The sequence below is a fragment of the Piliocolobus tephrosceles genome, chromosome 18, assembly GCF_002776525.5.
Source record: "Piliocolobus tephrosceles isolate RC106 chromosome 18, ASM277652v3, whole genome shotgun sequence".
Taxonomy (NCBI): domain Eukaryota; kingdom Metazoa; phylum Chordata; class Mammalia; order Primates; family Cercopithecidae; genus Piliocolobus; species Piliocolobus tephrosceles.
The window spans coordinates 50,814,371-50,841,955 of NC_045451.1; the positions used below are offsets into that span (position 1 = coordinate 50,814,371).

General features: G+C 37.6%; 1 protein-coding gene across 1 annotated transcript; it reads right to left on the minus strand.

Annotated features, from left to right (window-relative positions):
• Nucleotides 1-223: 223 nt before the first annotated feature.
• Nucleotides 224-27,383, minus strand: DSG3 (desmoglein 3). The gene is made up of 16 exons (XM_023207491.2): nt 27,253-27,383; nt 18,703-18,738; nt 18,067-18,195; nt 16,699-16,854; nt 16,104-16,248; nt 15,274-15,440; nt 14,327-14,455; nt 13,873-14,058; nt 10,841-11,112; nt 9,742-9,881; nt 8,423-8,647; nt 5,824-6,084; nt 4,694-4,833; nt 4,314-4,377; nt 2,705-2,988; nt 224-1,449 (listed from the first exon to the last, which is right to left on the minus strand). Exons 1-16 carry the CDS (start codon nt 27,298-27,300, stop codon nt 835-837), a joined length of 2,997 nt encoding a protein of 998 aa, XP_023063259.1. The 5' UTR covers nt 27,301-27,383; the 3' UTR covers nt 224-834.
• Nucleotides 27,384-27,585: the final 202 nt, after the last annotated feature.

Here is a 27,585-nt window from a genome sequence, read left to right on the forward strand (position 1 = left end):
ACAAAATCTGCAGACATTGTTAACATAATACACGTCATTATACATCATATGTATGCTACATCTATTCACTGACATTTAAAAAATAAGGAGCTATTTTCAAAGACTAACACAGGATCTGTTACTGAGATGTGTGTAGGAAGGAGCTCAATGTAAAATATTTTCTTTGCATAGATCCTTTCAAAGTGATTAAAACACACAAAATATTATTTATACTAAACTCTCTTAAATGTTCTATTTCAAAATTCTCTTATTGTGAGAATATGTGAAATATAGATGTAGCAAATTTAATGCATAAGCTTATACCCCTTAGCTTGAGGAAAAGACCCATGTGTGGCCTCCCAGCACCAAAAAGATGGAAGAAACTCTACTGCAACTATTTCCCTTTCTCCAAGCAGCTCAAAATGCTTTAGCAAATACCTTGTGATTCTTACATCATTATCAATGATATAAGAAAAAGCAACGGAGATAAGAACCAGCGCTCCTGCTTAATCCACTAAACCACATTGCATTTTAAAATGATAAACACCTTCCTTTGGCAGTGGAAAAATAGAAGCTTAAGAATGTTTAGGAAAATTTCCTGGTGAATATGATCTTAAGGGTTTTGAAAAACTTTAAGATTTACTACAATTTGAATAGTAGTTGAGAATTAGGAGTGACAACATATCGCTTTTGGGGTATGAACCCAAACATTTAATTTATAATCGTGATCAGTTTATGAGAGAAGTTAGTAAGCGCCAAATTATTAGCCCAATACAGTGAGCTTTGTTGTGCTATTTTGAATAATTTAGTCCAAAGATCCAGATTTGGTTAGTGTGCTATTCCAGCTCATTCTAGTCATATTAGACGGGAGCAAGGATCCTCTGTACAGAGCATAGTGTGTGACTCTCGTAGCTGTGTTGGGCCAGCTAGGTTGCCAGGAACACTGGAAATGGGACAGATCACCCTTTCTGTCACTATCACATTTTGTGTGAGAAGTGGATCAAAGCCTGCAGTGGAAGGTTGCACAAGGGAACCAGAAGCCGAGTAAGTCTCCGTTACAAAATAGTTACCATGCTGCAGAGGGTCAGGGATGGAAACGGCTGGCTGGACAGACCCAGAGGCGGACAAAGCAGAAGCTCCTTGACCTCCTGACAAAGTCTGGCACTTAATAAATCCTGACTGCTGGACTTCTGTGGAACGGCCACAGGATTCAATCCCATAACCACTGTCTTTAGAGGGTGGCTGAACTTGTTTGCCTTCACCATCAACACCGAGGCTTATCTCTGCAAGTTTTTTAAATTTCGGGCCAAGTGAGTCCAAGAAGCTGTCATCCAGGTCATCAGCAATAAAACTGCAACAACCCACGGAGCCCACAGGAGAACCAGTAGCATCTGCGCCTTCATTATCATAGATCAACAAGCAGTCATTTGCTTCCTGGCCATCGTCTTCCTCCGCACAGGCAAATGCTTTCTAAGACAGAGAAAAAGTGGGGAAAAAATGAATTTTAAGAAAGAGTCAATTGAACAATATAATACTGTTTGCAGAACTCATTTGGATTATGAATACCCAAATTAGGTAATCCATATAAGTAAAGGACACTGTCTATTAACAATCTTGTTCAAAAAATTATCTGGTGTTTGGACAAAAGTATGGTTGACATTCCCTCAAAATTGGGCTAGAACCTTTGTCTAGATTCTACAAACCTTGTGGGAGCCTGACCTGTGACTGTAACACACATCCCACCTAGAAATATCCCAAGAATCCTCATCTCAAACAATCCCTCCCTTTCTCCCCTTCCCCGCAGTCTTTCTTCAAACACAGTATCACTCTTTGTCTGCTTGGATACTAGGTCAGACCTTGGCACTTACCAGTATCAATACCAAAACTCAATGTGAGATCCATTCTAACCACGCCTGTCTGCCCACTAATCTTTGGTTATCAAATGAGAGGCAAGCATCCTACTTTTCAAAGTCTTGTCTGTTTTGTACCCATGTTCCTTTTCTGTTCTATGCTTCCTGACATGTCATTCCTGCCATCACTGATCTTCCATCCTGTTCTTTTTGCCTCCCCTTTTTTGGGGTTCATTAATTCAGTGGTTCTTGAACTTTTTTAGACAGAGACTCTTTTGATAATGTGAATACTATACCACTCTCTCAGGAAAATATACACACAGGTATTTGGATATCCTTTATGGTATAGGAAATACAAAGTGAACTGATTTGTATTCCTAAGGAAGATGCTGGAAATTCTCATATAAAAGAGATTTGCCCTCAGTTGTTTGTTCAGTTGGAGGAATGAGATGCTACTTGCTATATGCTTTCATGTTGTGGTTATCTACTCATTCTTCTTTTATTATTAATTTGTTTATTTTAGAGATGAGGTCTCACTCTGTTACCCAGGTTGGAGTGTAGTGGTGCCATCATAGCTCACTGCAGCCTCTACCTCCTGGGGGCAAGAAATCCTCCCACCTCAGCCTCTCGAGTAGCTGGGACTGCAGGCATGTACCACTATGCTTGGCTCCCATTCTTCTTTTCATCAGTGACCCAATTTTGACAGCTACCTTAGGTTATCTGTATTATTTTGGCAAAAAAACTAATAAACCATTTTTTCTTACATTTTAACAAGCTGTAAATAAAAAGAACTACAAAACTGAAGTATATAATCAAATAAAAAGATCTCTAATGTAAATAAGATAACCAAGAAACAAAGCTTTTCACCAAATTACCTGAGAAAAGTAGGAGTCCAGAAAATTCATGCTTATTGCCCCATCAGCATAGTCCTTATTGGTTCCTCCAGTAGAATGCCTTGTTCTCATGGTTCCAGACTGCCCTGAGGAACAGATGCCAACTCCAGTGACTGCTCCGAATCCTGAAGCAGCCCCTGACACTGTCCCTGTTGCAAAGCCTGCAGCACCTCCGGATTCAGTAGCTGCTCCAAGCTTAGTGGTCATTTCCATTCCTGAAGTGCCTTCCACCACTGTCCCTCTGGCATACGTATTTGTACAAACTTCTAAAAACAAGGGAGAACATTCTGTAATATCTTATGCTGTTATTTGTTGCATTTTTATAGAACAGGTCTTGGGTGTCTATAAGCAGTCACCACGTAAAGCAAGTAAGTGGGAGAAAATACAATTATATGACTAGAGATGATAACATCCCACAGTGTGTTAAGTGAGAGTCATAAAGGAGGGCATATAAGTGGGTGAAAAAGCTCTACAAATATACTAATTTAAAAAATGTACAAAGAAATAAGATTTTCAGTGACAACAGCCAGAAATAGAAAAGACAGGATATTTAGTACACAGCTATGGGAAGCTTCTAATGCAATGCTTGTACGTTTTAATGAAAAAACATTATAATTCAGCAGTCATATGAGCTCAGTATGGAAATCAAAGAGGAAACATACATAATGTAATCATGCAAGTTAGCATGTCTTGGTACCTAAAGAGAATTTAACAAATCACGACTATTCAGCCTGTTACCTTTACATTATGCTTTCATGGAAAGTTATTTTTTCTAGATAATTCTTTATATAGCTCTTGCTATGTAATTCTAATGGGAAAAGCAGGTGAGGATTGGAGCATCTGATAAAGGAAGACAGTTACATATTTGGGGAAATCTCATGTGGATTGTGCAGGATGGACACTTGAAAACAATCTAAGTATGGAATTAAGCAAAACTTTAATATTAGGCATTATTATTGTTCTTTTAGTTCACTGAGTAGTTGTGGCACTCAGATAATATTAATGAAATAGCCACTTGATAAAACCAAAGAAATAAACAAATTCACCTGTATGACCTGTATGACAACATAAGTGACCATGTCCTATTATGACTGAATGAAGAAATTAGTGATTGAACTGAAATCAGGATACTGTTAGTTCTGGGGAAGGAAGAAGGAGAACAGGATTGAGGATGTGCACATGAGACTTCAACTGAAAATGTGACCAATGTTTGGAATAGACAAAGTGGGTGGTAGATACATAGATGTTTGTTATATTTTCCCTTACATTTTTCTATATGTGTGAAGTCTTTCCTAATTAAAAAACTAGTAATTGATTGAGAACTATACTTCACTAAAGTTTGGAAAAAGTATGACAAATCTTTAGATATTGAAAATGGTGGCATCAATGGATAAATTAATTTATTGAAGCCAGACATGTCAGGGAATTGACTAATATAAGAATATTAAAACAGCTTTTCTCCATTTCAGTGGTAACAGCTCCTGACGTGCACACAGATGAAATTATTAAGAAGATAATTTTAACCACTTCTTATTTTTGAATATCTCTCACTTAATTCACCATTGCTTTCAAATATTTTATGTCCACTTACCAGAACTTTCCATGAAATCGGCTCCATTGGCTGTTATAGGAGGCACACAAATATTTGTGATTTCCTGCAAACCATGTGAAAAATAAATTAATTTAAAAGTGCACTAGATTTCAGAACAATATAGTGACACGTGGCCCCTTGCAAATTTGCAAATGATAACATTACAACAAATGCAAATTCTTGCAGGGATAACCATTTTTATGATTTGACATCTGAAGAGCTAAAATCCTAAAAGCCTCCATCTATTCAGCACTGACTCTCAAACTGAAGGTCAAGAAATCTCTTATTTTTATGTCCCTTTGCCTCTTTTCCTATCTCAATGTAAATCAAACCTTTTTTCTATTTAATTGAAATAAATAATTTATGAACTGGATGTTTACCTTGTCTTCAGGATGGGCTCCTTCAATTCCCCACTGATGAATTGTTCCTTCTGAGCCATCAGGAACTGGGATAAAACCACCTGTCACTCCCCCAGTAGAACCTGCCCCACAGTCACAGGTCAACAGCAGAAGGGGGGCCACTAGTGAAAAACAAAACAAAACATCAAAACACTTGACTAATTTAGGAACTATTTAACGTGATAATTGTCAGAAATGTTACAAAGAAAATACAGTACCTTAAATACTTGTAGAAAATTCCTAATGAAAGCCAAAATTAGTTTCTACAAATGAAACTTGGTACAGTAAGCACACTAAAATTTCATGGGATTATGAAACTGAAGGAGACAGAGTAGATCATTTCTTGTTGTTGTTTTTTTTTTTTTGGTATGTTGTCTTAAAATAGGCACTGATGTATGGTGAAAGTGGCTATTTGGCTCCTCAATCCTTTTCTTTTATATATTTTTATGATTATTGCATTTATTTGCACATTTGGGGCTATGTATATTGTGTCAGGTGAATACACACAATGTATATTGTGTCAGGTGAATACACAGATAAATATATGACCAGAATGGTCCAGATTTTAGGTGGGCACAATGGTGTTTTGGCAATCTAGTCTCTAATTATCTCTTAGTAAACAGTAATTAACCAGAAAACTCTGGTTAATATTAACATCATATGCTATTAATTAATATTAGCCTATGATACCCTATTTGTATTTCCCTAAGTTTGACTAGTGTTCTCTTTTTATCTTAGAGTCTCATGAGATGAAATGAATATGGAGAAAACATCTTAGAAAGTGTCACACTCATGGATAAAGCCATAATTTTGACCATGAACATTACTAACAGTGTGTAGAAAGTATTCATGATTTGCTTTTCTCTTGATTAGCTCGTGCTGTCTTCTAAATGTCTGACATATATAACCTCTGTTGCTATATTAATATAGACTGTTAGCAAGTGACATGTTATACATTTCAGATTCTTTCTGAAAATGCCATTTCCCCCTAGCTTTACCTATAAAACATCAGAGAATATTCTTTCCCCATTACACAGATGAGCAGGGCAGCATGGAGGCCTTTGCAAATGAGGACACCCCATCCAACAGAGAATGAAACATTGGATACTCACACAGCAGCAGCAGGAGACCAAGGAGCAGCAGGCCGATGGCGGCAGGCCCCAGCCTCCCTGAGTGCGGTCTGCCGTATCTGGTCCCAGGCCGTGTGGTTGGGTAAGAAGTTCCACAGACACCCCTGTTGTCACACTGACAGACTTGCAGTGTCAAGCTGCCTGGCATCTCACACCGATTATTCTGACTGTCTGTAAGTACCAGGGAGATGTGGTATACTCCAGGAGCTATCTGTTCCTGGGCTCTGAGGAGGGCCGAGGTAGCTGTAGAGAAAGAATCATGCAAATCAACAGTGGGACGAGGTGTCTTTTCAGTCTGTTTTATGTTGCTATAACAGAATATCACAGACTGGATAATTCATAAAGAAAATACATTTATTTCTCACAGTTCTGAAGGCTGGGAAGTTCAATATCAAGGTGTCAGAATCTGATAAAGGCCTTTGAACTTCATCATCCCATGGTGGAAGGCGGAAGGACAAGAGAGCAGGAGAGCAAGTGGGGGCTGAACTCACCCTTAAAACAACTCACTCTTTCTGTAATGAACCCACTCCCATGGTAACACCATTAATCCATGCATGAGGACAGAGACCTCATGACCTCATTACATCTTACAGGTCTCACCTCTCAACACTGTTGCAGTGGGGATTAAGTTTTCAACACACGAGCTTTGGAAGACCTATTCCAACCGCAGCAGTGTCTTACGCTCTTACTACTTATTTTCATTAGCAGAGTTAGAGTTGCCACAAACAGTAGGGTTGATAATAGAGAGAGGTTTGAGCAGTGATGAGGACTATAACTGGTTCAAGTGGGTAAATCTGTCTATACCTGCCTCCTTGTCCTCTCTGCTGCAGGTAGGCTCATTATTCTCCCCCACGAAACTCAGTTCTACTCTGCTTTTCCCACTGAAGAAGATGGGCAGCATCATTTAGAGTCAGGCACTCCTCTTCTGGGGCTTAACCACTCTCTTGTATGTCTGCACCCATCCTCGGACTTGTGTGGCCCTCTGAGTGTGTATGTGTTCCTGACTCTGTGTTCTTGTGTTTTACTTATCAAGACTTTCAACTTTAGCTGCTACTACCTCAACTGCTCTTCCCAGTTCTTATACCATGAGCTGCAGGTCTATGATATGGGATTTCTTTGTGGTGATGGCCTATTGCCTATCTGAGTCCTGAGAATAGACTGTTTTCTATCTCCCATTGCTATGTTGCCTTTTTTAAAGTGGACCCCACAACAGTTCCTGTAAGGTTCAGTATTGCATTTCTTGAATCCTTTTTGATCCCACCACACCCTTTGACATTGTGCCTTGCCCACCTAGTCTAATCACTGTTGCCTTGCCCAGTCACACCTGGGCAGGTGTGTCTTGTGCCACATCCTGGCCCTCTCTGATCTTTTTTTGGCAGCCTCTTCATTGGTCACGTATCCAGTAAACTCATTTGGAGCAAAATGCTACATGCACAGTTTGGAGATAGATCTTTATGCCAGAAGTGTGAGGGCCCAAGGGAAGATGACCATGGATACCAGGATCCTTTTGGTAACTCTGGCAGTGGCTGCTACTTAGGACTGAAGGACATGCTTTAACAGCATGTACATTCATGAAAGGAAGCAAGGCTGGTTCAGAAAGGAGCTAGGGAAAAGTGAGTTTACTAAGGGTTTGAAGTGATCTCATTATCACTATAAAATCCAGAAAGGATGGAGACTTTTAGGAAGTCTAATGTCTATTTCTATGACACTTCTGGAAAGCACAATGTAAAATAAGTATGATAAAGGTTAGGAAAGAGAAAGAATGAATTAGCTCCTCCCTGTTGGATAAAGGGTTTGCAAATTTCAGTCCACCATGCTCTCAAGGTTCCTGATTAGTGACAGTGTAAGTGGTACTCCCTGTGAGCCTTGAGCAGGCTGACTTCTTCATGCTACATGTCTGCTCATAGACTGCTCCATTAGAACAAGTTTATGTATTTAGTATTTAGAAATCTAAACAGCTTTGTGATAACTAGATATCTGACTTTTTTTTTTGAGATGGAGTTTCACTCTTGTTGCCCAGGCTGGAGTGCAGTGGCACGATCTCAGCTTACTGCAATCTCTGCCTCCTGGGTTCAAGTGATTCTCCTGCCTCAGTCTCCTGAGTAGCTGGGATTACACACGTGCACCACCACACCTAGATAATTTTTGTATTTTTAGTAGAAATGGGGTTTCACCATGTTGGCCAGGCTGGTCTCGAACTCCTGACCTCAGGTGATCCTCTCACCTTGGCCTCCCAAAGTAGTGGGATTACGGGCATGAGCCACCGTGCCCCACCTAGATGCCTGACTCTAATCTTTTTTTTGGGTGCACTATGGAAGTAGAAATAAACAGATTTAAAATGTTAAAATATCAAATGAACCCTAAAAAGGATTCAAAATAAAATATTGAATGGTGCTAACAGCATATCATTCCTTTTCTCTTCTGAAAAGAGAAATAATTCACAAGGCTACAACCACATCTTCATTGCAAAGAATTTTTCAAGTTACTTTTGGAAGGACCTCCTCTTAAATGATCTTCCTTATCCTTCTGGAAATATAAAGGAGCAGTTTGCATTTGTAGAAGCAACTTTACTGTTACTCACCATTGAGGGTTGTGATACTCCACATGGCAGGCAACTTCACAGGTTGATCTTCCAGTGCAAATGTATAGGGGCCGGTGTATCTATTATTCAGTGTTCTAGCGGAGACAACCACAGAAGGTGAAGAACTGCAAATCTCATATTTATCGAGGACAGCTGTTGGACAATCGTCACTGAAACCGGGTACTCTAACATATACCGTGCCTGTAGAAGTTCTACCCGTGGATTCTGTAAGAACAACGTTTTAGAGTTAAAGAAATGTATAGAACAAAGTTGTACAAAAAGGGAGAATCTTTACATTTCTCTTTTCTGCAGCCAACTTAGTGTGTCTTCTCATGAAATACTATATTATCCTCAGAAGTAAAAAAATGTCATCCTATTTCTGCATCTTGTAAAAAGCAAATTGAAATTTACCAAACAGGCTGATGTCTCCAATTATAATTAATTGAAAAACAATATAACATACTTGAACCCAAGACCGGTAAGATGATGAATTCACTAATTTCAAATGAAATCAGCACAAAAATAATAACTTTCTTAAATGGGTTGATTTCACTTGTAATCAATGTGTGAAAGGTTTTTGCTTCTAAAGCACACATTTTTTATTTGGAATAAAAAATTATATATTTTTAATACTGAAGATATAAAAGTTTATTAAATAAAAATTTTAAATGCTGAAAATAAAATATAATGAAATAAAAATCTCGCTGTGGGGGCATTATGAGTCATTTCTGTTGTTACCCTTACTACTTTTTTTCCTATTTTCCCAAATGGAAATATTTTTGATATTTATTTTTTTGGGGGGGCTATGTTTTTTATTACCTTCAACATAAATTAATTTTATACTTGGGGAAACACATATACTCAATGAATATTATTTTAAAACATTCTAGAAGAGGAAATTGTATTGTTCAATGATAAAAGTACATGAGGTCTCTATAGGTACCTCACTAAAGGACCTCACGTTCAAGTTGAGCTTCCCTGATGTTTTTTGTCTATGAATCCTCACCCCTCCCCTCAAACCCAGGGATTTCTGTTGGTCAAAAAATTTCTGCTTCAACCACTGCAAACCATAGGGACCTAACACAGAATTCGCTGGTTCAAACTCTACTGAGAAGTTGGAACTCTTAGTTTTCTCTCCTGGATTCAGTTGCCTCAGACTTGAGGCCCAATGCTCCTAAGATAATTCTCTCTCTAGTGGTAAAGATAATTCTCTCTCTCTAGTGGTAAAGATAATATGTTGAATAATCATAATCATCTATGCATAGAGAAACATCAATTACAATAACATTTCTCTAAAATGATTCAAATAGTTTTCTTACCTTCTATGGCCAGAACCTCAGCTGTGATTGTTTGGTTAACTATGAAAGTGGAATCTCGGTCCACATTTTTGACAAATTTGATTTCAGCAGTTTTTGAATCAATCATTAGGTAACCACCATTGTTACGTCCCATGACATACCTGTTTCATAATATTAAAAAAAAATAGTTTTCTTTCAAATGTGGAATGTTACATATTTAATGAAAATGACTCATTTTATATTTAGTATATTCATATTTAATATACGTTGACATGGAAATATGCTTTTATAAAAAGCAACAGAAAATTAACATAGCATGGATGAGCCATATTTCATAATTCTTTTTTTTGAGACAGAGTTTTGCTCTTGTTGCCCAGGCTGGAGTGCAATGGTGTGATCTCAGCTCACCACAACCTCTGCCTCCTGGGTTCAAAAGATTCTCCTGCCTCAGCCTCCCGAGTAGCTGGGATTACAGGCGTGCACCACCATGCACAGCTAATTTTGTATTTGTAGTAGAGATGGGGTTTCTTCATGTTGGTCAGGCAGGTCTCGAACTCCTGACCTCAGGTGATCTGTCCACCTGGCCTCCCAAAGTGCTGGGATTACAGGTGTGAGCCACTGTGCCAGGCCCATATTTCATAATTCTTAAGCATATATTAGCTGAGTTTTCCAACTCTGCTGTGCACAATAAAATAAAATACCTGTGTCCTTGCTCCACATAATATAGCAATTATTTTGCATGGTGCCGTTATATTTTAGGCATATATGTCTTTGTATGTGCTGTTTTATATGATTAAAACATGTTCTTATGGTGTACTTCTACTCCTTTGTAAGGCTCAACTGTAAGTTTCCATGAGACATGTTCCCCATTTCTGTTGATAGGCTAAGGCATTCTTCTCTTGGTTTCCACTTAACTTATGCTTACGTTATCTTTGCTTCCAGTCCAGTCAGATGATCACCTAATGATTTAGCTAAGTGCTACTTCTTGAGTTACCCAGTTTCTTGTTTTTATCAATGTCATATCTCTATTCTTGGTACATAATAGTTTATGTGTTATGTTGTGATAGCTTATAGATTAAAACCTCATCAAGAAATAAGATATAAATAAAAATAGTCTTACTTGACATTTGAGGCAGTTTTGTTAGTGTCCTCATCGATGGCTTGATATGTTCCCAGGATATAATCCACCAATTTTTTGCTACTTATGCCTTTTTGCACAGTAAATGTCTTGGAAGCAGGACGGAATGCTATTCCTTCTCTTACATTTGTTACCTGAATTGTGACTGGGGTTGACTGAACTCGATATCGAGAGATTACTGATTGGTGAAATTCAGCTTTGTTTTTCACAGCAATACTAAGTTTCACGCTTTGTAGTTGTTCATAATCTAGAGCCTGGAGAAAAAATAGAATTAGAAGGCAGTTTCACAAAAACATACTCCCGCAAACCCGGTAGATGATGACAGCACACTATGCAAGATGCTGTGAATGAATTCTTTTGTTTTTAAATACCAAAACAGCCTCAGAAATTATTGTAATGTTGAGATAGAGAAAGATTTAGGATTCTTAACTCATGAGACCTCAGTTTGGTACTGATATTTACAAAGCAGGGTACCTCTTTCAGACCAGAGAGACACCATCATAGTCTCTTTAGGCTCTGAGGTGCAGTGGAAAGAACCCCAAGTTTGCTATGGTAACATGATTTGAATCCTGGTTCTGCTGCTTAATAGCTATGTGACTCCGAGAACAATGTTTGGTTTCTCTGATCCTCACCTCTCCACTTCTGAAAAAAAAGCCTTACCTCATCAGGATGTAGTGAGGACTGAACAAATCAAGCCCCCTAATACATTCTTATAACTGGCAGTTACGGTCATTTGCAGAATCTTCATTGGATTTATGTGCAATGGTGTCTTTCCTGACTTTAAAAATTCCTAGGTGGGAAAGGCAAACTATTTTCACAGTCTTGGTTGGCAAATAGGCCCCTGCAAAGCAGTAAGTGGGTGGCCCAGCAACTCTTTGTAGACCCATTTTCAGAAGGTCTTGCATGATAGCCATTTGTTTGATCCCCTTATTGAGGTGGCCCAAATCAAGGCCTGAGGAACCCCAGGATAACTTTTCTTCATTCACTAGTACATTTTTTTTGAGAGTGATGAGATGAGAAAATGCTCATATTGGTTACACCTGTATATCACTCACAGTGATTCAAGTAAGAGATCTGGATTTAAGTTTTAACTTTGCAATGACTGGCTTTGTGTGCTGAAGTATTTTCCAGTGAAGCAGAAGAGAAAGGTGTCTAAACAGGGAACTATAATACAAAGGGTAAGAGGCAAAAGAGATTATAGGGTCTGTGTGTGAAAGCAAAGGAATAATTCTACTTAGGAGAGCTATGAAGGGTTCCTGAGAGGTATTCATCTAAGCTGGGTATTGAAGGATGCCGGGAAATTACCCAGGCATAGGTGAAAGCAGTTGCAGGCTGAATACAGATGGCAAATCGCCTTGTGAATTTCATCTTAAAGGGCTAGCAGCTAGCAACGCCGGCTGACTGTAGAGTCACCTGAGGAGGCTTAAGGACCCACTGCTGCCTGGGCTTCTCCAATAGTTCCTACACCCTTACTGTCCGAGCAAAGTTGCAGGTGACTTGAGTTGGTAATTAGGGTTGAGGGCCAACTGCATAGCCAGTGTAGAGCTAGGGATGGTTTTAAAGAGAAGAGTAAGGGATCCAAACTGTTTTTAAGAAAAATGTGGTGGCGAACTGGTAAGAACGAGGAGAACAAAGTCAGTAGAGACAAGAGGTAGGGATATCTATTAGGAGGGACTGCAATCGTCTAAGAGAAGAAAGGCAAAGCCAGTCCAGGGCACAGGCAGTAAGAAGGTAGAGGACAATTTCTAAGGCTGTATGCTGTGAGGAAATGCCACGATTCAGGGATAAGGGCCACGTTTCTAGTTTGGGAGACTGAATGACACCAATACATGAGGTAGAGAATAGCTCACTCCCAGGCATTGCTGGGAGTTTATAACAAAACCTTTGCAAGTGGGGATGGCTGTAGCACTTGTTCTGAAGAGTAGAGTAACAAAGGTCTGCATGTACAGCTTTCAGCAGCCCCTTGTTAAGGCATTATATGGTCTGTCACTCAACTGGATTTAAGGTTTAAATAAGGATGCTCCCATGGAATCCAAAATGCTGTACCAAAGGCCAGGTGCAATGGCTCATGCCTGTAATCCCAGCATTTTGGGAGGCCAAGGTGGGTGGATCACTTGAGGTCAGGAGTTCAAGACCAGCCTGAGCAATATGATGAAACCTAATTTTTACTAAAACTATAAAAATTAGCTGGGCATGGTATCACACAATGTGGACCCAGCTACTCAGGAGGCTGAGGTGGGAGGATCACTGGAGCCTGGGAGGTGAAGGCTACAGAGAGACAAGATCACACCACTGTACTCTCGCTTGGGTGACAGAGTGAGATTTTGTCTCAAAAAAAAAAAAAAAAAAAAGAAAAAGAAAAAAACCCCAAAAACCCCGAAACCAACCAACCAACCAACCAAAAAAACCAAAGTGCTGTACCAAGGAAGGGGCCCAGGTCACACTCTCAGATAAGGAGTCTGTCATAGCCAAGAATATTAAAAGCTTTACTCAATTATTTGTCTTTTATTTTGCAGATTTTGTTCATACATTCCCATTTTGTAGGAAGAGTAGCAATTTCTTCTCTACTGACTGTAGCTAATCCATTTAAAACAGATTGACAAATTGGCAAGCCATGATTCCACCTATTCTTATCTCATCCTAACTTCAATCTGATTGTTGCGAATGAGATTAAGTCAAGAAATGTGTTTTGCTTTCTTGTGCTTAAAGTATGGACAGCCATAATATATTACTATGTGCTTAAAGTATACATAGTCACTCCCATAGCATATTAGTGTGTTTGTGTTTACTACAGAAAGTTCAATAGCTTGGAAAGAGTTCAAGATGTTAAGAGAGGTTGTCCTCAGGTTATGGGGCTCTATGGGGATTAAAAAAAATTCAATCTGCTTCTATGTGTTTTCTATAATGAAGTGATATTAACAAATAAATACATTTTATCCGTAGAAATGATTGTTTTGGTTAATACAGATTTTTTTTTTTTTTTTTTAAATCAGTGAAGGGAAATCAGACCTTACCTTCACCACTTTCAGGATGCCTTCATTAGTTCTGGGATCAGTTTGTATTTCAAACCAATTTCCTTCATTCCCAGAGGTAAAGAAATATACTGCAAGCCAATTATCTGTGTACTCTTCATCCAAATCTGTTACTTGAAATCGAAGTAATTCAGAACTTAAGGTATTTTCTTCAATACGTGCTGAATACTGAAAAGGCGAGAAGCAGAATTAAAGACTCAATGACAGGTTTTACACGAAGGGATTATGTTTCTTCTAAATGGTAATCCTTATTTCTCAAATTCTGTATTTCCTTCTTCTGATTACCGAATTCTTTTATTTTTAAAAAAGCATATTTCTTTAAAGATAAGTGCAGAGAACTTAAATAAGAGCCAACAAACAGGCAAGTACTGAATTAGGATTTCAAAGTATTAGAAAATATATATATAAATGATTCTTTAAGGAGCAATGGGTATACCTGAGAGTCTCTAAACATTGGGAAGTTATCATTGACATCTTTCACTTTAATACTACATTCACATTGAGTTGATAGTCCTTCTCCATCTTTGTCTGCACCACTCACAACCAGACGATAGCTGCTAGCTTGCTAAATTTGGGTAAAAAATAAAGAAAAATAATCAATCTCTAAGAATTATAATTGGAAACTACTTGATTTCTATGGTTAAGGAGGTGTAAATATTCAAGTTTATGTAGAAGACATTTGTGGGGCTCTGGATGGTTGGGTGGAGGTCTTTAAGGGGCTAGGGCAGGTTTTCTGTTTTTGTGAGCTTCTTACGGCAGGACAGTACTCGATCCTTAGAGCAAAAATGGGCAGTGAGTAGGGTGGGAGTAATAAGCTCACTTACGGAGCTTCTCTGTTAGTCTATTGGGAAAGCCATTTGTACAAAAATAATATGGAGTCTGACAGGGTAGCCTGTGGTAGTGGAGATAGAAGGTGCTGGTGGTAAGTAATGAGGGAGATTGGAGAAGGAGATTCTTTAGTGCTCTAGAAGCAGGGATAAAATTAAAAGGAGTCAGGAGAAAAAGTGTGATATAAAAGAAGGTTTTATTCTAGACAGAAATTTCTCCCTTCATCTAAGACGCTTGCTTCTCCTCCATCACATGAGGAGTTAGTCGTAGTTCAATCTTTGTCCATGTATGTCTATGTCAATGCCTTCTTTCACTGACCCTGTTTAACTACCATTGGTATGTTCAGGGTACAATTGATTCTGCAGGTGCCCAGTACACATCTCGCCTCACCAGAATCAGACTCAGAAATGCAAACAATTTCCCTAGATTAGCCCAGTTAGGTACTGAGAACCTCTTTTCTTTTTTTTATTTTCAGGTGAAATGGAGTCACCTCTCTTGGTTTTCTTATAATCAAACCCTTTATTCTTGAAAGTTCCCCCAAGTGCTTTGCTGTACCTCTCGGTCAAGAGAATTGGTCAAAGTACGGACTTCCCCAGTGTTTCTGCTTAGAAGGAACATGGGTGTGCCTGCTGGTTCCTGAGAGACAATTTTGAAGGCAATTTTAGAATTCAAGTGGTTTGGTTCATCTGCATCTGTGGCATTTAGTATCATCACCAGTGAGTCTAGGAATACAGGAAAATGTTTGTTAAAGAATATGTAACAATTGACATTATGTTTACTTTAAATATTCAAAACAAGTTCACATTGATGCTTATTTCTAAATATCCTAAAATCATCTATATGTTCAAAAAATTGCATATCACTTGTGATATCTCTTTCCGTCTCTCCCAACCAGGTAGAACTGCGCTTCCTTCCATTAAAAACCTTCAGTTCTCTCTAAGCCTTACCTTTGTTGAGATTGAGGCTATATTCTATCTCAATTTTCTCCCTTGATAGATTGTCATAACTCTCCCCTTTCCGCAAATTATCCAAGTAATGTGAGTGTGTCTCTGTCCCTTACAACCTAAAAGAGCCCAGCTGATGCATCCAGGCTACCCAAGGCTGCCTGTTTAGCTTTGGGACTGCCAAATGCTCATATAAATTGTATATATAGAATAAGATACTATTGACCTGATAACCAGACTATAACCTAGAAATACAATGATAGTAAATAATTGGCTCAAATACACATTTTAGAAAGGAAGACCCAGATTTATCTTAATGAATTTTATTTTTCAAAACAATTGATTAAGAGCATAAATTAGTTTATAAGAATGACATATTGTAGCGGTACTCATATTTGAAAGCAGACAAATTGAAAGTGGTAAGTATTGTAAAAGACTTACTTGAGGCACTATTTTCTTCAATTTCACCCATGAAAATTTGTTGTGAAAATACTGGAGGATTATCATTAATATCCAAAATTTTAACCGTTAGTATAAGTGGCTTCTCTACATCTAGTCCTTGAGCGTTTAGAGCCCGACATGTGATCTAGCAACAGAGGGAAATGTGGATTATTACTTTGCAATCTTAGTTTTCATACTATTAAAACTTGTAGGCCTCTGTTGGCATATACATAATAAGGCCTCTGTTGGCATATACATAAATTTTGTGCAAAGAATAAATGTTTCCCAGGGGTAGACAAAGTGGAAAAAGGTGCCTGCTCTGGGCAGACCAACTGGGCAAATTGCCCCTTCCACCAGGCTAATGCTGTGTCATGGCAAACTGAAGCACTTGGCATGCTAGATTTCAACCCTCACTCATGCACCCTCTGCTGTGTTCCCTCAGGCAAGGCTCTGTGGAGGGACTAATAGCATTATTTGCTGGTGGACTGATTCATGTACTGAACTCTCCTCTAAATTTACCAGTAGAAAACTGTCACTTTCTAAAGCAATGGTATACAAGGAGAAGGGTAGCCCAATGTTGAGGACCCAAACTTACCAGGAAGCTTGGAGTTTCCTCTCGGTCAACTATCGCTGTTATGTTAATATCGCCAGTGTTTTTGTCAACAACAAAGATTCCAAAAGGCGGCTGATCAATTCCCACTCCAGAGATTCGGTAGGTAATTTTCTGGGTTGCTTGGTAATCTGAAGTAATCTACAGTCCCAAATACCCAAAATGTTGAGGTGACCATTACTCAAGCCTTTCCCTCTCCGCCCCCACTTCCATAGTCTAAAGTCATCTGTTTATTCGATTCACTCTTTTTGACATTGTGCCATTTACATTTTGCCTTGATAGATACTAGGAATATGAAATAAAATCAAACTGTTGCTTTTGACGACCAGCCTGAACCAATGTGTGCTAATCATTTTGGTGTTAGAATATTTGCACAGACTGTGGCCACATGATAGTGTTAAAATGTTAAAAGAAAGTCAGACATTTAATATTGACAAAGTTACTCCTAAAGGCTCCCTCTTTACCTGACAACATTAAAAAACAAAAGATATTTATTTAGTTTAAATAGGGGGAAGTAGAGAGACAAAAAGGGAAAGAGATCATATGGTAGGGTTAAAATATGTATTAAAATAATTTACTTTTTATTATGGTAATTTTAAAGCTTTTTAACATGAAAAATGTGAAATACATATGAAGTTAGAATAGTATAACAGGCTGGGTGCGGTGGCTCACGCCTATAATCCAAGTACTTTGTGAGGCCGAGGCGGGCAGATCATGAGGTCAGAAGTTTGAGACCAGCCTGGCCAATATGGTGAAACCCTGTCTCTACTAAAAATACAAAAACAATTAGCTGGGCATGGTGGCGCACGCCTGTAATCCCAACTATTCAGGAGGCTGAGGCAGGAGAATTGCTTGAACCCGAGAGGAGGAGGTTGCAGTAAGCTGAGATCCGGCCACTGCACTCCAGTCCGGGCGACAGAGCAAGACTCCGCCTCAAAAAAAAACAACAAACAAACAAACAAAAAAGAATAGTATAACAAATCTGATACATCCTATCAGTGAGCTTCAACAATTATCAATACATGGCCAATCCAAATTTTGCTCCCAACCATTTCTGTGTCTTATACATGCATTATTTTTCCTATTTGTTTGCTACACTCTGTATCCAAGTAAGCCTTCTATGTTAAAATTGGTTAGTATGTCTCAATTCTTTTTCATAACCCTAGAAGCTACCTTCCTCTCTCTCTTTCTCTCATTATTATTATTATTGTACTATTTTGTTGAGGATACCAGTTCACTTGTTCTGTGGACTCCCCAGTCTTCATTTTGTTATTTGGAATTGCCATATTATTTTAATTTACACCTTATACATTTATTCTAAAAACTCATACTGCCCCTGTCGATATAACTTACCTTGGCAATTGGGTTTCTTTTTGAGTTATCTTCTCCTTCTCTGCAGGGTTTGGCAAATTTCACCCATTCACGTTTTTGCCTTCTTTTAGTTTGTTGCACAGTCATCTCTTCGTCATATTGACCTTTCGTCTTATGTAAAAAGGGATTCCATTTGTTATGCAAATTAATGGTAATTTTTACTTAGAATATTGATTACAGACACCTAGGTTGAGGAACCCCCTATGTTTCAAGATCTCTAAGACTGTTAGGTGTCTAATTAGCTCTCCTTGATACTTTGTCAAGCAAGTGATAAATGTTAAATAACTAAAATAATTACAAAGCTATATGATTTTTAATATTAGCATTTAGTCATATTTTGTATTTTCTTTTTATACTCCACAGTAGCTTACTGAGCCCATAGGGTTTGACCAGTTGATTTGCTTAAGATAAGAGGAAAAGAATGCATGAAATAAATTATAATAATGACATTTATAGATGACTAGTTTTTAAATATTGTCAGTTACTAGAATTTTAGTTCTATTTATTTTCACAATTACTGAATAATTTTAGATATTAACTATTTATTTCTCCTAAACACAATTTAATTTTTTAAACTAAACTATTATTTTAAATACAAAAACCTTTTTCATACTTTACCTCTATTCGCAATTCTCCGTGAACCAATATGACCACCTGCAGACATTTAAATAAAGTCAAATTAAATGTGAATTCTTCAAATAAGGAATTACATACAATGAATAATCCCGATTATTATATTCCATTGTTCATATTGTGATTTGTTTCTATTTCAAAAGAAGTAAGTTTCAAGAAACAATAATCAAAGGGTAAGTTCCTACTAGGAAAAGGAATATTACTGTCAATATAAACACATTTCACCAGTTTTTTAATTGACTACAGAATTTTGATGATATAAAGAAGAACCTACTGGACTTTGCAAAAACTATGCCTAATAGTCAGTTGCAGCAACCAGACAATTCGTACCTGGCTGTTTGCATACAGTTCCCAGAAGCTATGAAAATCATCACTTTGGGAAACATTGGTAAGCACCATTGTGAAATGCTTCAGAACGGGGCCACAGGGGATTATTAGAAACCATCAGCCACCCAACTGATTTGTAGGAAGGCGATCCTGTATTAGTCCTCTGCAATTACAGAACATTTCCTCTAATTGTACAAGTGAAAAGAATGGAATGGAACCAGTCTGGTTTAGAGAACAAAACGTAAAAGATGAGGATCTGCTATTCCAGTCACAAACCCTGTTTGCAGTGAGGCATGGATCTGTTCATCTCTGCTCTGTTACTTCACTTTAAATATTGAACTTAATTTTCAGATTGGTCCAAAAAAAATTAAATGAGAGTAAAATGAAGCCATGTAAGTTAGGGTCTTCACCTTCTCAAGAGTATATGAGATGTTCATCTGTGTCATTTTTCATCTTCTGTTCTGCCTGGCATGCATTACCTCTTTCTACTCCACCCACTTAAATATTGCTCATCCTTTCAGATCCATCAAGTTTCGACAACCTCCCTGAAACTGTCTTTACTGATGTCTCTTTTTCTGCGTTTGTATAATACATATTCTGTACAATGAAATTTAGCCCATGATGGTTTACCACAGTTTATTATTTCTTGTTTTATGAGCATGAAAAGAATTTCTGTGCTAAGCCAGGAGAATTGTAAACTTTCCAATTCAGTGCTGTTAGTTTTTTTTTTCTTGTAACCCTCACAGGTGCTTAACAAGTATTTGCTAATCCACTGATTATCTGATGAATCTGTAGAAAAATAATGGTGGAAAATTAGTTAAAAGGAAAAAAAAAAAAAACTAGAAGAGTAATAACAGTAGCTAATGTTTATTGTGTAGTTTTGGTATCAGCTGCTATTCCTAGAGCTTTATACTTATTGCCTCATGTAATACTTACAGCAGGCACCTGAAGGAGATTCTAGTATTATAAGCCCTAGTATAAGGATGAAGAATTGGAGATGTGAGGCAATGAATACTTTGCCCTAGCTAGTAGCCATAATAGGACAGCAACCGCAGCAGCCTAACTCCAGAGCATGTACCTCTGGTACCTACTACTAAATTCTTTTTTTCATTCTTTTTGCCCTGGCTGGAGTGCAATGGCACGATCTTGACTCACTGCAACTTCCATCTCCCGGGTTCAAGGGGTTCTCCTGCCTCAGCCTGCCGAGTAACTGGGATTACAGGCGTGGGCACACCACCACACCTGGCTAATTTTGTGTCTTTAGTAGAGATGGGGTTTCACCATGTTGGCCAGGCTGGTCTTGAACTCCTGACCTCAGGTGATCCACCTGCCTTCGCCTCCCAAAGTGCTGGGATTACAGGTGTGAGCCAACTACTGCTAACTTCTAACGAAAGTTGTCATAAATAGAAAACAAACAAACAAACAAAAACTAATGGTACAAAGACAATTATATGACAGTCAATTCAGATTTCTATTTGGCCAAAGGCTGTGGTTGCTCCTGAAACAATGTAGATTTATTACATTGTTTATTTTCTGGGGTTAAAATGAATAGACTAGTCCAAGTCTGAACCAAATGAGTAATTATGTCAGACATAAGAAGTCAGAACTCTTCCGTTCTAGACATTCCAGCTGAAACCTTGATTCCAAAGAATATGTGTTCAAATTTGTCATGGAAAAGAACAATTACTTGTGGTTATAACAAATCTCAAAATGATTTTCCAACGTTGTTGCTCTTTTTTTCAAGTACCTTGAGTTACTTGGTAGAAAACACCACAGCAAGGGAGTAACTGTACAACTCCTTTCTCAGAGAATAAGAACGACTCAGCTACACGTGAGAGGAGGGATGGGCCAGGCAGGCTCCCCTTTACAGGAAAACTGGAGAGTCATCCCGAAAATATGAATCATGCTTGGACTAGCCCCACAGAGAATGATTCTTCTAATAGACAATAAGGTACAATTTCTGTTTTCCTGGGAAGTAGGTGGCAGGAGACATTTCTGAATATTGCAATGATCTTTAGATTTTTACAGGACATCACAGCCTTACATTATTTTCAATAGTATTTTTTAAAAAACAAGTTATTTTAGTTAATTAATATTTATATAAGGGCTACTTGTTTTAGTTAATTTACTAATATAATAATTTTGGATATTTTAAAAACAATTTATGTGTTTTTGTTTGTAAATCTGTTTCTTTTCATTGGCAAAATTGTATATATTTATCATGTACATGTTGTTTTGAGGTATGTATAAACGGTGGAATGACTAAATCAAGCTAATAAATGTTTACATAGTTTTCTGATGATTTGAATGAACTAAGTTGTCTCTTTTGGTGGCCCGGATTGGAAATACCAATGTGGAGTAAACCTCCCTTATTTTGAGAATTACTGTACTTTTGTTTCTTTTTGTTTTCTGGTTATTTTGTAAATTTTAATTATATGATTTTTAAAGCATTGATATAGCCTTAATGCCTTGGTATAGATATGAGTTACAAATATTATCAAAAGCAAATCTAATTATTAAATTTTAAAAATATATGAAATAAAGCAATTTGATATCCATATGCTCTATTTGTTAATAAAAAGGTGTATGGTTATATCATTAAGGTTCCTATTGAATATGGTATGTACACAACAAATATAATCTGAGGATAGGGGTAGCTAGATTAAACAAAAAACAACTATAATAGCACCTGCTCTTTACTTTGGCTGAGATCTTGTTTAGGGTTACCTCATACTTTAGTGTGGCAGGGGACAGAACATAAGACTATGGATTAGATGCAGGGAGCTCATCCCAGCCAGGTCTAGGGCCTGACTACACTTCTGATTTCTAGTATGGGGATTCTTGTGGAAATTTGTAGAATGAATTAAATAATTCAAATAAATCAGTCCAAATTTAAAACATGATTTTGTATTTATTAAACTTTTTTGGGAAAAATGTCATGAAATATACACAGGTAAGTAATATCATTCATATTAGCATATTTCATAATATCTCACAGCTTTCTATATATGTTGAAATTTAAAATTTAAAAACCCTAAACATTGCGATAAACTCTGTGTTTATCAAGGCAAATTTCTTAATTGAACAAAGTTGATATATGTCTAATTACATGGAAACTATTTGTGAAGAATTCAATTTCCAATAACTGATTTTTAGAGTAAACTCAATTAATTTAGAAAGTTAAGCCTTGTATCATGACAGAATGCTAAGAAAAATAAATATCCTTGGATATTCTTAAATGCTCATTTGAAATGCTGTGTAGGCTGCAGTCAAGTATGATAATATAAAATTGGATACTGGATTCTGAATCACTGAATTTAAATCCAACTCTCAACCATGTACTAGCATATAACTTGAGAACATTCCTTAATCTTTCAGTTTCTTCATCTGTACAACAGGAATATTAATTTTACTTACCTTACAGGTTTGTTGTGAGGATTAAATAAATTAATTAGGTGTAAAGCACATAGGTGGGCCCTAGCCCATAGTAAGTTAGTTTTATTAAATTGACATTGAAATTTAATAAAATGTTAACCCAATTCTGTCACCAAACTTCAAAAAGAGGTATAAAAGGGCTTTTTTTGAGACAGAGTCTCGCTCTGTCACAAGGCTGGAGTGCAGTGGCATCATCTCAGCTCACTGCAACTTCCGCCTCCCAGGTTCAAGCGATTCTCCTTCCTCAGCCTCCCAAGTAGCTGAGACTACAGATGTGTGCCACCAAGTCCAGCTAATTTTTGTATTTTTAGTAGAGATGGGGCTTCACCATGTTGGCCAGGATGGTCTCAATCTCTTGACCTCGTGATCTGCCCACCTTGGCCTCCCAAAGTGCTGGGATTACAGGTGTGAGCCACTGCGCCCAGGCTAAAAGAGCCATTTTTATATGAAGTGACCTGTTATTATTCATTATCAAGGTGCATAAGAATGTTCTCTTTCTTGACCACGAGAAAGAGAAAAGAAATAGTACTCCACTGTACAACTGTGTAGGTTGCTCCTTGAATAATGCCAGGGCACTGTTCACACTGTAGTTTATGTGAATGCAACTCCTGGAGTTGTGCAGTGTACAACCTAGCCAGCTGCACAGCAGCTCTCCAAGAAAAAGGTATATATTAGATAGATTCAAATATTCATCTTATGATTATGGATAGTAACCAGTTGTCTATATAATTTTCTTATGATGAACTACTCAAGGCAAGGCCTCACCTTAGGCTACCAGATTGACTCTTAACTGGACAGAAAGAGCCAAAGGCTAAAAGGTTTGTGAGAAACTTCATGAGCACTGAGTGTTCTAGCTCCAGATGAAAACCGGTTTCAGGTATGAAGCAAGAGGGAGTGCTAATTGGTAGAAGTAATTACATCTTTCCCGACTTCTGCCCAAGTAGGCAGGGCTGGAAGAACCACTTGGCAAGGTTATTCTGATTTTAGAATATTAACTTTTTGAGAGGTTCAGTAGGACATTATTTTTCTATGTATTAGCAGTACTAGAAACTGGGTCAATCAGGAGAAGAAGAGATACCTCAGAGATTTTTCATTTTGTTATACATTTGGGCCATTTAGCCTAAAATTCTTTTTCTAAAGATTTTCTTTTTTAGATATTTTATAGAAAACAAAGTGGTTGAAGATAGTTGTGCTCTATTTAGAGCACTTGCTAACTCAAACTTGGTATTTAAACTACTTCTCTCTTTTTTTTCCTACCACCAACTTCTTTAAAAAAATTGTACTCTAAAAATCTTTAGATTTCAAACATCTCTATTAATTTTTAGTGAGGAAAGCTTTACCTAATATAGTAACATAAAGTTATATAGCAAATTGTTCAAATGCTCATAGAAGTGTTGGATGACAAACTGTTTTGAATTTGGTGGACTATGAAACACAATGGTTTCCTTTGAAAATAAATTTTTTTTCAAAAGATTAAATCTCTGAAGATAAGCATTTTCAACCACGAGTCCTTTCCTCAAAAACGTTTATTTTACTTTGCATAAAATGGATCAAACAAGCACAAGAAACTGATAAATATTACATTTTTTTAACGTAGACAGTTATTCCCCATCTCTTCTCCTCCCAAATACAGCTTTTATTTTTTCCTGTCAATTTAAAATTTGATATGACAACTGTTTTTGATATACTGTTTAGATGAAGACAAATGTAGGCTCTTTCTTGGTTTAGTAACACTGGTATCCATGGTTATTTAAGATAGTAAGACACAATATGAAGAAGATATTAAGAATTACCCCACTACGAAAAATAGTACAAGTGATAACAATTAGAGGGTACAAACCACTTCATCTTTCTCACAGCACTTTTAAATTGTTTTGCATGCACTGCTGCTTTATTCTCACTATGGCCATTTTCATTAGACAGGGGGTGGGGTATGATTCTTATTTGACAGTTGAGGAAACAAAGCCTGTAGTGAGTCAGTGGCATAGCCAGAGATTTAAGTCTATGACTTTGCTATTATTTCTCACTGTTCTAGGCAACCCATGTATGGATGGTGGATTATTACAAAACCTTTAAACACATCTGCCAACTTTCACACCCCACCTGCAACAACAAAAGATGAGCATTCCCACCTGAGAATGCTTTAGAAAACATTGCTTTTCCCCCCCATAACCACATTGTTTTAAAACTCTGGGTGGCTCCCCACTTGTAAAAGGTTTCCATGAGCCTTCACAGAATGCACCTTTCAATCTGACCCTCAGCTGCCTTTCCAATTCATGTCCAGATTCTCCAAAGCAAACTGTCATTCTAGTCAAACCGGTGTGTCCATTTCCCTTAGGCAAATGTCCTAACTGTGCCTGCCTTTGATTATACTCTTCTGACAACCCACGAGATCTCCTTTTGGCCTGCGCATCTATACTTATCCCAAATCAGCTCAAATTTCACTGAATCCATAAGGACTTGATTGCCTCACTCCTGACTGACCCTGCCTTCTATCAATAGCATTAATAGTAGACCAGTACTGTCCAATAGAAAGATAAGAATCACAAATGCTAGCCACATATAATTTAAAAATTTAGTCACATTTAAAACATTTTTAAGAGGTGAAATGCACTTTAACAATATATTTAATTTAATCTAATACATGCAAAATACTACCATTTCAACATGTAATCAACATAAAAAGTTGCTAATGATATATTTTACATTCTTTTGTTCATTCAAAGTCTTCTTCCAATTATGATGTATATTTTATGTTAAACAGCACACCTCAATTCAGACCAACCACATTTCAAGTGGTTTAAAACCACATGTGGCTAGTGGACCATATTGGACAGAGTAGGTCGAGACCACTCAGTTGAACAATTATGTATGAAGTGATATTGTTGTTTAAATAGCGTGTGTGTGTATGTAAAATATTCCTGAGTGGAACCAAATGTATGTCATTTCATAGTTTCCTTTATGACTAGAATTATAGGGACATTATGGGGGAGGTTTATTGTTTAGAGAGGGTTCATTAAATCATTCATTTATTCATTCTTCAAACAATTGCATGTCCACTCTAAGATAGATATAATAAGCATTGGGAATATAAAAATAAAAATTAGCCTCAATATAAGGATGTCACAGTCACTCCAGAATCAGAGGGGTAAGTGAGAGTGGCCTATATGTCAAAGCAGAAGAAAAAGAGGCCTCCTTAGCTTGTGGTGGCCCAATCCTATGTCCTCATGGCAACACTATCCTGACAGCCCATGCTGCATGGCCCCTAACTTCCCGAGCTCTGCCATTGGCTTGGACATAGGGATTATCAGACTACCTGGAGTTCAGCTCCCACATTTCCCATCTGGAAAGGTGGGAAAGTCATACAATTGTCACATTTCTCTTGAACAACATCCTCCTTTCAAATAAACTCATCAGGTACTGAAAACAGTCACATTGTTGTAATAGAAATAGAATTTTAGAGGCTGGGTGCAGAGGCTCACACCCGTAATCCCAGCATTTTGGGAGGCCGAGGTGGGTGGATCCATTGAGGCCATGAGTTTGGGACTAGACTGGTCAACATGGCAAAACCCCATCTCTACTGAAAATACAAACAAATTAGCTGGTTGTGGTGGTGCACACCTGTAATCTCAGCTACTCAGGAGGCTGAGGCACAAGAATAGCTTGAACCCCGGAGGCGGAGGTTGTAGTGAGCTGATATCACACCACTGCACTCCAGCCTGAGTGACAGAGCCAGACCTTGTCTCAAAATAATAATAATAATAATAATAACAATAATAATAATCATCTCAGGGAGAGCTAAGAAAGTCCTTTCTTGAGATCTATCTTCGTGTGACTTCTTGAAGTCCATTTATCTCAATGTTTTTAGATGAAGAAATAAGGTAAATTGATGCCTAGACCAACACAGCTTATCATGGAAACCATTACAATTAGCATTAGAAATTGTTTTGATGTTCATTTTTAAGGTATGTTTAACTACTTTGATATCTCCATATAAGAGATAATATTGTGACTTTTTTTTTTTTTTTTTTTTTTTTTTGCTATAAGAACACAGTTAAGGAGTAAGTTAAACTGTAACATCCAGGTTTTAAACAGTCTGTAACATTCCGTTTCTCTTTTAGATAATACTATGTACAACTTTCTCAATCAACAGAAGTATTTCTCTTCTGAAAAACTGGCTTTAAAATGTTCTATGTCTTTACCCCCACTCCCAAAGGCTGACATTTTCTTTTGGCACATAATAGCTAAACATAAATACTTACTTAATAATCCTCCCAACTTCTCTAGAGTCAAACACTGCTTTGATTTTAATTCTGCGATTTTTTACTTTTAAAAGCATGTCAGGTATCAAGCCCAGGCGTGTAGAGTTCTTAGCTATATGCTAAGAGACATGTAATCTTGGAAAATAGAAGTGGCTCCTGTGTTCTTGTTTGTGGGTTAGAAAAGCTAATAAAAGCATAACTTTAAAGAAAGTGAAAATGTTGTGGAAAATATAACCTGTGATTAAGATTACTTAATTCATTAACTAAAAAGAAATTCCAAATGGTTTTTAAAACTCATTTCTTTCCGGTTTATTTTTCTATGTAAAATATAACATAAACAGAAAACAACAAAAGAAGGAAATTGGTAATCTTCACAATTTCATTTTAAAGTGTGGATTTGCACCGCACTCCTTTTAGAACTTATAATAAAGATTGAGCAATCAAATATAATATTCTTTAACAAGGGATGAAGCAGGGAAGTTTGTGATTATTAGGAAAATACAGGACTTACCATGAAGATGGCCAGAGCCCCTGTGGTTCTGGGCAAGAGCCCCATCATTGTCTCCAATTTCCCTGGTGAACAAGTCCAAGTGAGCCGCTGCTTCTATCCTGCCAGCCGTCTGCAGATGATGGCTAAGAAAAGCCCTCGGTGGCGTCTCCTCTCTGCTGCCTTCCGAAGGAGTCTACAGATGGTCTGTTATGCGATCCCTCCCCACCCTAAACCAAGGGTAGGTCTCACCAGAAACGCTTGCATCACCTTTGCTCCCAGGTAAAAACTTAGCCACACCTCAATTCCTAAAGCAATGAAATCCTTTGTTGGAAGCTGAAAGAAAAGTTCACAGGC

Excerpts from the sequence above, each read along its gene's own strand:
- DSG3 (XM_023207491.2), bottom strand. The coding sequence starts at position 27,300 with ATGATGGGGCTCTTGCCCAGAACCACAGGGGCTCTGGCCATCTTCATG. Across the intron at positions 4,378-4,693 it reads GAGCCCATCCTGAAGACAAG|GAAATCACAAATATTTGTGT; the intron begins GTAAACATCCAG and ends CATGGTTTGCAG. Across the intron at positions 1,450-2,704 it reads TGGACTCCTACTTTTCTCAG|AAAGCATTTGCCTGTGCGGA; the intron begins GTAATTTGGTGA and ends TCTCTGTCTTAG.